At 41.8% G+C, this 11696-nt stretch overlaps 1 protein-coding gene across 1 annotated transcript; it reads right to left on the bottom strand.

The window, feature by feature from the left end:
• Window positions 1–1065: 1065 nt before the first annotated feature.
• On the bottom strand, window positions 1066–11479 carry tbpl2 (TATA box binding protein like 2). The gene is made up of 8 exons (XM_061743279.1): window positions 11417–11479; window positions 9220–9370; window positions 8791–8995; window positions 7742–7829; window positions 7571–7662; window positions 5811–5978; window positions 4604–4698; window positions 1066–1142 (listed from the first exon to the last, which is right to left on the bottom strand). The coding sequence occupies exons 1-8, from the start codon at window positions 11477–11479 to the stop codon at window positions 1066–1068; spliced, it is 939 nt and encodes a 312-aa protein (XP_061599263.1).
• Between the last annotated feature and the right edge of the window lie 217 nt (window positions 11480–11696).

The raw sequence follows: 11696 nt of genomic DNA, 5'->3' as shown, positions 1-11696 counted from the left end.
TTCTTAACAGGCGTTATTTGGATAAACTGAGCCCAGGTTGGGGATCTTAACGGTTACTTTTACGCCTGAAAAAATATTAAAACTTAATAAAGTGGCATATTAACAGCGCTACAGCTGAAATCAAAACAGCTTTTGGCTCTCAGCTTCCTGACTTTAGGGATGGTGCTGAAAGTAGGGGTAGTGGGAGTATTGGGACAGGGCCCTGGGAAGATTTCAAGTGCCCTAAAATCTGTCCCTTCTTTTTTAGGGGCTAGTGATAGAAAGTAGGGCTAGTGAAAGAAAGTAGGGGGAGTATTGGGATTGGGCCAGTGTGGATCGGAAAACACTCGATCCGTAGGGAAAGATTCATAGCCACTACACTAGTTTTCTTCACTACCCCTAGGTGGAAAGAGGAATTGGGACACCACTACCCTCACAGGGACGCGCAAAATTTAGGGGTAGGGATGAAAACTAGGGGTAGGGGGAGTATTGGGACAGGGCTCTGACAGAGTCTAATGTCTGAAGCAAGTGAGGTTTCTTCAGCTTTCCCAGCTGACATTCCAGCCTCATGGGCATTTCCAGTTAAAACATTCAACTAAGAAACTTCCAAGTACAAGTACAACACGAGTCTGGCTCATTTGACTGACACTGACTTTTATTGGACAGGCATCATACTTTTTTTGAAAAAAAATAGATTACATATATTTTCATAATTGAGTGCGAGTGTACCTGAAATTCAACGGAACTGGAGGAAAGGAAATTTAAACAGTTTTGTTAACCTAATTCTTCTTTAACCATGAAAAAAACAATGTATTGGCTTTATTTGAACTTGAAAATGACAACTCCAGCAATCAAGAAAGATCCAAGGTCGTCAGCTTTGAAGTTATTAGAAAAGTCATTTATCTTCTTCCAGGATGGAGAGGCGGGGCTTAGAAGTCATTTATATTCTTCCAGGATGGAGAAACAGATACAAACTCTCAAACAAATGTTTAATTCTCTTCCCACCCAGAAACATGTCGTCCTGGAAAACTAAAATAGAAGACGTTTATAACCGCATTCACGCATAAACAGGAAGTGCCAGAGTTGTCACTGCTTCCTGAAGCCTTTCAGGATCGGATAAATGTTCTCAAAGGCTTCATAGATCTCACCTCGCTCTTTAGCTCCTGGAATTCAACACATGATTCAGTTATTAACACTTTAGTACAAAAAGTTAATTGCTGCCATGTGACACTTGCAGTATATATTAAAAAAAATTAAGTGTGTTAAAATATTGTGACTTGATCCCAGTTGATAAAGTTACATTAATATTGATCAAAGAAATTGACTAAAAACAACCTATGCCCCAGTGTTGTGTAAAAATAAAGAACAAATATAAGAAATAAAATGTCAGTTTCAATTGTAAGAGACAAAATTATTAGCCCCCCAAAGAATTCTGGAACATTTCCTTAAAATACTTGATTACTTTTGAGGATTTTAATTTTCTTGTACTGAAAATAGAGGACCACATTTATTAAAGCCCTTAGTAGTGCCAATCAATGTCAAAAATGATCACCACAATAAACATATACAATAAAGATCACAAATAATTAAAAACAAAATCACATAAAACCAGAAGAAAGCTTACTGCCTGAATGGTCATTTTGATTCTTATTAACATATAATTGTGTAGGTTTAATTTTAATATCTATTCATAATAAAACCATGTTTCTGAAACAGAATTAAAACATTTGAATTCTTTTTGTGTCTGTCAGGCTGCAGTTGGAGCTGCAACGCAAAAATACTTTTACATCATATGCTCAAGCTTGTTGTGGGGTTATTGGATATTGTGGTTGGGTTTGGAGTTTATAACTTATTATACGAGTTATATACTTTTTGCATGCTTGGTTCTTTAGCTTTGGTGTTCTGTTAGAATGTGGATTCAGTTTAATGTTGGTGTTCTTGGGTCTGGTCTTGTGTCTTGCCGTCTTCTGTTTCTGTGAACTCCAGTTCCTGTTTTACTACCGATGTATTCACTCAGTCTGTCTTGTCTTGTTTTCTTGTCGTTTCCTTGGCCTCATCTCTCTTATTATTTGCATCTGTGTTTCGTCAGCCTCAGTGAGTATACCATGTCCTGTCTTTCCTCTCCTCCCTGCTGGTCCGTACTGTTTGTCTCCCTGGCTGGGAGTTTTCCTGGATGTCTGGTTTTTCCTCTTTCTGAACTTACTTTTGTGGCTTTTCTTTGGCATTTATGATTTATTTTTTGGACTTCTGCTTAGCAGTGTTTTTGGTTTAAATAAAATACTCTTGTTTTGGAACGCCTGTCGCCACATCTCCTGCACTTGGGTTCTGCTCCTATCAACATACAATAGAAGTGTTAAGTTAGGACATGTTACATTTTCCGAAAAGCTCCACCTCCAAGTGGTTTTAGTCTTCAAACCTCATCTGATGAATCAGCTTCTGAACTTTACTGAAACGAAGGATCTGTAGTTTCCAAAAGTTTCGAGTCCAGAACAGCTGGACGATGGATCATTGTACGCAGAGGCAGGGTTTTGTGTAACCTTACTAGTTGAAGCAGGGCATCGAGTGAGCATTGTCAGACATAAAAGCCACCTGAACTCAAAAATCCTTTGAAAAAGTTACATTTTGTTAAAAACAAACCTGAACACAGTTGAAACTGTACATGTTCCCCAAAAAAAAAAAAAAGACGTCTCCAGAGATGATTGTTGCTGAACTGGACACGCCCCTCTGTGATGTCATCCACAGATTAATGAAGAAATATTTTGTACCGCACCATGTTGGCATGAACGGACTCTGCCCATCCTGAGTTAATCCAAAAACAGCTTTAAAGCCAGGTGGAGCATGCCCATCTTGGTTCAGTTAGGCCAAGCTATTTTAGCATGCCAACTAATGTTACTTTACATTCATCCAATCAAAGATGCAACTACAAAAACGACACCCCAAAACAAGTACCGTATTGGCCCGAATATAAGACGACCCTGATTATAAGACAACCCCCTCTTTTTTAAGACTCAAGTTTGAAAAAAATACTTTTTGAACACCAAATTCAATTTTTACACAGAAAATAATTACAGTACATCTGAAACAAATGATTAAAACAATATATTCGAGAGAGAAAAAGCATGTTATTTTGCCTCATTTAAATCATCATCTTGAAGTTTTCATCATAACTTCTCAGCTGCCAGTTTACCTGGCCGATATTCGACCCACTTTTTTCCAGATTGTCGCTACATTTATCCATTTTCTGTTTTCTTTTCTCTTATTTTCTTCTCTTTTCTTTCTTACCGCTGTTTTTTATTTTTGTCCTTCGTGCTACAGCTCTTTTTATTTTTCTTCTTCATGACGGGTTCGCTTTGGCCTGGGGAGTTAAGTTCATTATTGGCTTTATAGATATTTGGCGCCATCTAGCGTTGTGAATGGGTATAATGTCTAGACCCTGAATGTAAGACGACACCCACTTTTTCAGTCTTATTTCAATGCAAAAAACACCGTCTTATATTCGGGACAATACGGTACTACAAGAACTGAAACCAGAACTAGAGGAGCCGAACCCAGGACCAGCAGTGCAGAAACCAGAACTAGAACCTGACACCAGGACTAGCAGAGCTGACACCAGGACTAGCAGCGCTCCACAAAAAGCCACAGCTCCAGTGGACTCCAGTACCTGTGTAGATGACTGAGCGATTGCAGCTCCACCCACTGAGGCAGCGTCGGCGACAGAGCAAAGGGTAGCTAAGCACAGCAGAGTGTGATCAACTAGCACTTGGCTAGTTGGCCAGCTAGGCAACCTGGACGGATCCTGAACTTAGTTCCTGTTCCATTGCCCTGAATGTTTTAGATGTTTCCCTGGTCCAGCAAACACAGCTCAGATTAAGGAGTCACTAACAGACTTGTGCAGACCTTGATGCCAAGTGAAAAGAGGTAATCCATTCATCAGGTGTGTCGGCACAGGGAAACAACTAAAACATGCAGGGCAGTGATACTGGAGGTTCAGACCCGATCCAGAGGCAGTCCAACTAGTGTCTTCTGGTCAGCCCTGGGTATCAGCCTTCAACCAGGGAGAAGATAACAATTTAGATTACATTGCTATTTGCAATGATTGCTATCTTTAAAGACTGATACTCAAAAAATAAATAATCAATTTGTGGTTTTATATCATACAGATCACACAGAATCCCTTTTAGCTGATTATGGGATCATGATTTTTTTTTGATTGTTGAAGTACTTAATAAAAATAAATCAAATCTTCTGCTAGTCCACAAGAGTCACTGCGGAGGAAGCTCCTGGTTGATGTCCATGCCAAGAAACCTTATCTTATTTGGATGAGTTGGAACATTTTTCACTGAAAAATAGACCAAGATTGCTAGACATGAACCAACGCCAGGAACAACCAGAACACACTGATGTCAAATAAAAGTCATGCAGATGGCACTATGGGTTATTTATGGTCAGAGGGCTAAGGATTTTAACCTTTTTTTGGTTTTGTGGAACCAAATAAAAGATGGACACCTTTGATTGTGGTCATTTAACAAGGGGCTGATAATTTTGATCTTAGATGTAGTTTTGTGGAGTTTTCTGCAGCAGTGATGATGAATCGCTGTAGAAGTGGAAATTTGGGTTTCTTTACCGGTCAGAACCACCTTCCCAGAAACGAAGACGAGCAGGACAATTCGAGGTTTCACCATCCGGTAGATGAGGCCTGGAAACAGCTCTGGTTCGTAACTGTGGAGGAAAACAGTTTTACACACAAACGTCAATGAATCAGAAGTCTCTAAACATCCAAACCAGGAAACAGGGGGACTAAATGGAAAACGCAAACTAAAGCTTTGACATTTATTTCGTTGAAGATGGCATGGAAACCAAGATACTCCTTTTTTTCCTCCTCAACAACTTCATTTCATGTGTTAGTACTGATCCATTTGTGTTTTTTTTTTCAGACCAGCATGATGGTCAAAAAAAAAAGCTAAATGTTAGCACTTGTATAGCGCTTTCCAACTGTACTCTTCCAGCCCCAAAGTGCTTCACACTGCAGACACCGGTGTTCTGCGGAGCTACAATAGAACTGGCCTGACAACCGAGAGCAACTGGGGGATCAGAGTCTTGCCCAAGGACACCTTGGTGAACACAGTTGAGTGGCCGTGCCTAAAGCCAGACTGATGTGGATCGTACAGGGAGTTGTCGTGAAGGAACTGCGAGACCTGACTGAAGGCCTGTTTGAAGGCAGAGGGAAAGACACCAGATTTAAGAGAGGACTTGATAATGTGGGTTATTGCAGGTTTGACAGTAAGTAAAATGCTCTGCAGGATGTCGTTAGGAACAGGATTAAGAGGGTGGGTCGTTGGTTTTGAGTCAAATAGAAGTTTAGAGACTTCATCCTCATTTAGAGACCGGAAGGAGCAGAGAGAGGAACCAGTAGCAAGTTGGAGTGGGCATGGTCATGCTCAGAGAATTAGTTACTGATAGTAGCAACCTTTTCAGTAAAGTAGGAGGAAAACTTTTCTGCAGTCAACCCAGTGGGTGGTTGAGCAGGTGGTGGAGAGAGAAGAGAGTTAAATGCCATGAACAGTTGTCAGGAGTTTGGAGCATTTTGGATTTTGTTCTGGTAAAAGGATACCTTGGCAGCCTTCAAGCTGGATGTGAAAAATGCAAGTTTCTGTCTGTACTCAGACAAAATCAGTGTGCATTTTGGATTTGCACCGCTTCCTTTCTGCTGCCCTAAGTTCACTCAGAACCTCCGTCTGAAAGGGCTTACGGTCTGTATAAGACAAACTCTGGCAACTTCTTAGCAGGTCCTCAAAGATTCTGAACTACAGGTGTTTGGTTCGTGTTTGTACCTGCTGAACTGTTGATGGGTCAGGACCAGTCCCTCCAGGCGGATGGGGAAACAGACGTCGCAGCTGGCCACCATGTTCTGGATCTTAAAGTCCATGAAGCGAGCCGGAAAGCCGAGCTTTTGTACCACTCGAGCGTATTTCCTCGCAGCCAGCCTGGACTGCTCCTCGCTGCATATACCCAAACACACAGGAAGGAGATGAAGGGTCAGTGATGACCACTGTGACCATGGATAGGATTAGTGGGCTCTGAGGGATGGATGGATGGATGGATGGATGGATGGATGGATGGATAAAAGAACTGATAACTTACTACCTTGGCAGTCCTCCTGATGGCTTATACGCAGAATGACACTTGAATAAAAGTCATTAAAACTAACTCATGGGAGGCTATTGAACTTTATTTTTTAAACTTTCTGACTCTAGTGGCATTTATTGAAAGTGCTTATTTCCGCTGCTTCCTTCAGGGGTTGCCAAGCAAATCATTCATCTATTCTCTGCGTCATCATTTCTCACACCAACTAACTTCATATCCTCTTTGGTATTCTTCTAGATCAGGGGTAGGCAACCCTGGTCCTAAGGAGTTGCAGTCCTGCATGTTATGACATTTCCCTGCTTTCAGGACACCATGACAGAAGTAGCTGTGTCACTAACAGACTTGTGCAGACCTGCATGACAAGCTGACAATGACCTTTTATTAGAACCAGGTGTGTTGATGCAGGGAAACATCTAAAACATGCAGTGGCTCTTTAGAACCAGGGTTAGACCTCTAGACCTCCTGGCAGTTCTAACTTCATCATCCTCCTAACAATATATTCACTATCTCTGCTCTCTACGTGTCCAAACCATCTCAGTCTGGCCTTTCTGACTCTCTCCAAAACATCAAATGTGTTGTCCTTCTGATGTTCTGATTCCTGATCCCATCCTCATCATCCCCTAAGAGTCTTTATTGAAAATACCTTGACAGGAAATGGGGACAAGCAGCAAAGAGATCCTCTGTCACTCCGCCTGCTGTTAGGGGGTTTGGACCCATCGGCAGGCCACCCTGCAAGCATTGTGGCCTGAATATTTGACGGTCCTGCAGACCTCCTCTTGGAAGGATATGGCAATGATCCACTGTAGGTCCTGGTTCCTTCAGCTAAGCCCCACTAGAGGAGTTGTGGAGCTGCCAGGGAACATTTCCAACAGGACCTCCTGTTTCAAATGTAATTTCGGTGTAGACATCAGAAGTAGCCGATAGTTAACGCCAGCTGTTTGCGCTTAGCTAAGATTTGTCCTTCCTACCTTCCAGACCAACTCACAATCAGTAACATGGTCTGTTGATACATTTTGAGAGCATAACAAAATGTATTCTATTTCAAAATTACTATTCTCTGTTTGGTCTTTTTATATTCACAGCTACAGTGCTAAGCGCCAAGCACCCACAGTGATCAGCTAGTTCATAACTGTGACGACCACCAATCAAAAGACCATACTCTTATTTAGCTAAATGCTCAATCAGCATTCAAACTATTCTGATCCTTTTTCTCTTTATTGGTTGAAGGCTTAGTCAGCATTGTGAGGTTCTATGGAGTCCCCAATGGTCTGCTTTGGATAATAAACTACTCTGTTGATATAAGGATTTGTTTTTCTAGCACCTGAAATATAAAAGCCAAAAAGTAGTTTGGTAGATCATGACTTTTCTGACCCTGACTGAACAGTGGGATCCGTTTTCTGCCCTGATCAGAAACTTACGACCCCAACCTATCAGAACAACGACTGACCTCTTAGCTCCTGTGCAGACCATCTTCCCTGAGCTGAAAATCAGCGCCGTTGTTCGCGGCTCGCGGATTCTCATGATGACCGCTGCAAAGCGCTGAAAGAACATGAGGAGGAGCTGCCAACAAACTGAAGAAAACAAGCCGGACCAATGCAGAACCGTAGGAACTCAGTACCTTTGGGTTGTACTCCGCATTTCTGGCTTGCAGGGCAATGAACTTCAGATCCAGGGGACATCCCAGGTTCACAGTGGAGACGATGTTCCTGCAGACGGGAAAAAGCCTTTTTAATCAAAGCTGAGAATATCGTTGCCTTCTCTGGATATAGTCTGTATGTTTCCAACTTAATACAAATTTTATATTTGAAATGTGTTTTAAAAAATAATCAAAACTCTGTCTTCAGTTTGTAGAGGAGAAAGTTCATGGCCAGAGAGCACATGTCTCACAGAACACCTGATGGCATCTGGACACTTAAAATAGCCAATTTGTTCATTTCCAAGATATTTGTAATGTATCTGGCAGCACAGTGGCTTGAATGTGGTCCAACAGCACCCACGTCTTCATGTACACACCTCCTCCAGACGGATGAAGCACTTTTGCAACTGTAATAGCTGCTGCTGTTGTCAATTTGGTTCTTCACATCCACCCATCCATCCATCCAACAGTCCAAGCAGACATCTCCAGACATCGCTCCCTCCAGCCACCCCCTCCAACTCTGTTGGGGGTACACTGAGGTGTTCCCAGACCAATCTGCATGGTCTCATTTTGGTTAGTGCTGATAAAGAAACTCCAGAATCTCTTTTGTTTCCATGCAAACCTCCATCTTCATGTGAAGAGCATGCAGCCTGCAGGCGATATCATCACTTCTGCATGTGATCTCATTATCCCTCGTAATGGATAAAATCATCTGCTAAATACAATGTCATCACTGCAGTTGTTGCCAGGCAACAAACACTTCAGTGAATTCATGATGATTTTAATCATATCCACTATCCAAAAGTTTCTAACCTCATCTTTATTATAATTCACACTGCAACAGTATATATATAATTTATCTTTGGGGATTAATACAATTTTATTAAATTCAGAAGTGATTTTCTGGGCTTTTCTTCTTCTAGAACATCCAGATTTCCCTCTGAAGGATGAACAAAGCCTGGAGTCCAAACCTAAACTTTAAACATTGGTTTGAGAATATCAAGACTGTTTTTGGAACAAATTATACTTACTGTAATTGGGGGATGATTCCTGATCTCTCTGTCACAGGTGTCATTGGCGTCATGGGGGTCATTGGGGTCATAGGACAGAAGGGTGAGGCCCCGGTCCCCATCCCAGACTTGGATCCAGCCTGTTGGGGATCATCTGTAGTAGTTAAGGAGTCCTGAGTGTTGTAGTCTGAACAGAGGCCGCTGTCCTGGGAAACATCCAGAGCTGCTGCTGCTGGAGTAAAACACAAGGATGGACCAAGAACTTCAAACAGAGGGGTCATGAGGAGAAAGTACAACCGTTTGCAATTCTGAACTTTATATATCAGGACGTACTTACCAGTTACCAGTTCCTTACCAGGTCTTAAAGAGGTCTGTTCAACATGTTTTGTTTAAATATGGTTGCATTGGAAGTAATAAAATAGTTGTCATATTAAGCTAATGTCTCTGAACTGACAGTACCTGTCTCGGATTGGACACCATCGTAACTTGGTTCGTCCTGAGTGCCCAGCTCATCGGGCAGGAAGCTGAGGTCCAGCTCGTCACCCGGCTTTTCGGGGCCAGGTTCATGCTGGGGAGGGTTTTGGATCTCAAAGCTGGAACCCTGCAGAGAACAGACAGACAAACTTTATCAGACAAAATGGTTTAAAATTAAATAAATAGAATCTCACACACACACGCGCACGCGCACACGCGCGCAAACACACACACACACACACACACACAGTATATTAGTATAATGTAAAGCTTTACATTTATTTAAAATATTTTACAAGGTCACCCAATTGTGAACCAAACCCTCATCTGCAATAATGACCTGGCCCAGAGGATACATGAAATAAAAAAGAGATGACATTAAAGATGCACAACTTGACAACACATCTTAAGAAAATATTGTATACAATAAAATAGAATAGCAATATTAAAAGTAAATGACTAAAAGTAAGTGCAAAATCAAAATATTTTGCCATAGATTAGAACCATTTTTTCTGTATTTGACATAAAACCATCAGTAGTTATCTGATGATTTAGCCTTCGAGGTGTTTGGAGAATTTGAGTAAGAGGCTACAGCCGTCTTAGTGGTTTGACAAACCTGGTGGTGAAACCTGCATTCCCTTGACTGACCACTAGGGTCTGGAGGCAGATCCTGCAGTTCCTCTAGTAGTGACCATAAGGGTCTGGATCCGAATCTGTAGTTCCTCTACTGACCACTAGGGTTGACCTGACCACTAGGGTCTTGATCCAGACCTGCAGTTCCTCTACTGACCACTAGGATCCGGATCAAACATTGAATTAATCTCCATTAACCTACAAAATACATGATCAAATGTCCAGCATTACAACAAAAATTAACATATTTACAGTCTGGTACAAGAACTATTTCAGTCTCCATAATTCGATTTTACATCCATGACAACTTGTATGTACCTCATTAGATACAATTATGTGAAGTCCCAAATGTATGTATAATTAGGGATGTGGACTTTCTGATTGGTGGGTGGCACACTCAATGGTTAGCTGTCATTGGTTTAGAAACGTAGCACTGTATTGACTTCTGTAAATAAATACCTAATGATCATAGTCATTCAAATTTTGAAGAGTTCCAACACATTCAGCTATGTTTTTAATTTGACTAACAGACCACTGTGACTGGTTGTGAGTTGGTCTGAAAAGGTCCAAGGATGAAGCTTAGCTAAGAGCTGGACAGCTGGTGCTAACTGAGCGTCAGCTGTCTAGCTCTTAGCTTGATCACAGCTTGGTTTGGGCTCCACAGCTCCTCTGCCTCCTGTGACAAAGCCCCAGGGGACTGTAAGGCTGCCGTGATTTAGCATCAACTTGGGGTTGGTGTTGGTGACACGGGAGGTTTGTCCAGGTTTTTTATACTGTCTGTGGGTTCTACTCAAATCTGAGAAAGGTCATGGCATCCATTATGCCAGTGTTTCCCAACCCTGGCACACTGTCCTGCATGTCTCAGATGTTTCCCTGCTTCAGCGCACCGTGATACAAGTAGCTGTGTCATCAACAGAGATGTACAGACCTTGGTGACCAGCTGGAGACGACCATTTGATTCAGGTGTGTTGATGTAAGGACACATCTAAAACATGCAGGACAGTGTGCCCTGAGGACCAGGGTTGGGAAACATTGCATTATGCAATGGAGATGCTCACTGTGGCTGGGCTTTATACAGCTTTAATAAATAAATAGAAATCTGGGAGGGAAAGAAGAAGAACCAGCGAGCTCTGCTTCATCTATTCTACACCAAGTTCACCTTTGAGCTGCAGTTTCACCTTTTTACAATCAGTTTTCAGAATGTCATCAATATCTAAGCTAAATGCTCACAGGTCAGAGATACAGGTTTAAAACATACCCCTGGTGGGAGTTCAGACCAGATTTGTGACTGGAAGCAGCAAACAGACTGACATCATAAAAGAAGTTTCAAAGAAAACTTGAGATTTTCACACAGAAAGTATGTTTTAATGTCCTAAAATTTACAGAACACTGAGGTCTTTTAAACATGGGAACAGAAGATTTATGAGCGGAAAAATGACACTTGTCCTTTGGGTGTCTGAAGAGAAAATGCTCTTCAAACTTCTGATCTGATCTCCAGACTTTGACTTTGACTTTTTTCTGGAACTGTTCTTCAACAAACATCACATTTCTTACTCACGTTTTCAAAAGAGTCAAAGTAATGATCCAACACTGACTCATCCATGAATCCTTTTTCATCTGACCTGATCTAGCACCTTCCAGACCTGGTTCTGCACACAGAGATGTGAACACCTGCAGCCAATCAGACACTCAGATCTTTTCATGAAAAGGCTGCTGTCACCTGCCTTCACCTATCTTCACCTAGAAGCTTCACCTACCATCTGACCCTAGAGCAGTGGTCTTCAACCCTGGTCCTCAGGACCCCCTGTCCTACATGTTTT

This window comes from Cololabis saira, chromosome 16 (genome assembly GCF_033807715.1).
Source record: "Cololabis saira isolate AMF1-May2022 chromosome 16, fColSai1.1, whole genome shotgun sequence".
Taxonomy (NCBI): Eukaryota; Metazoa; Chordata; class Actinopteri; order Beloniformes; family Belonidae; genus Cololabis; species Cololabis saira.
This window is presented reverse-complemented; position numbering and strand designations above follow the sequence as displayed.

Excerpts from the sequence above, each read along its gene's own strand:
- tbpl2 (XM_061743279.1), bottom strand. The coding sequence starts at position 11,479 with ATGGATGAGTCAGTGTTGGATCATTACTTTGACTCTTTTGAAAACGTG. Across the intron at positions 7,663-7,741 it reads ATGCGGAGTACAACCCAAAG|CGCTTTGCAGCGGTCATCAT; the intron begins GTACTGAGTTCC and ends ATGTTCTTTCAG. Across the intron at positions 1,143-4,603 it reads TGGGAAGGTGGTTCTGACCG|GAGCTAAAGAGCGAGGTGAG; the intron begins GTAAAGAAACCC and ends GTTGAATTCCAG.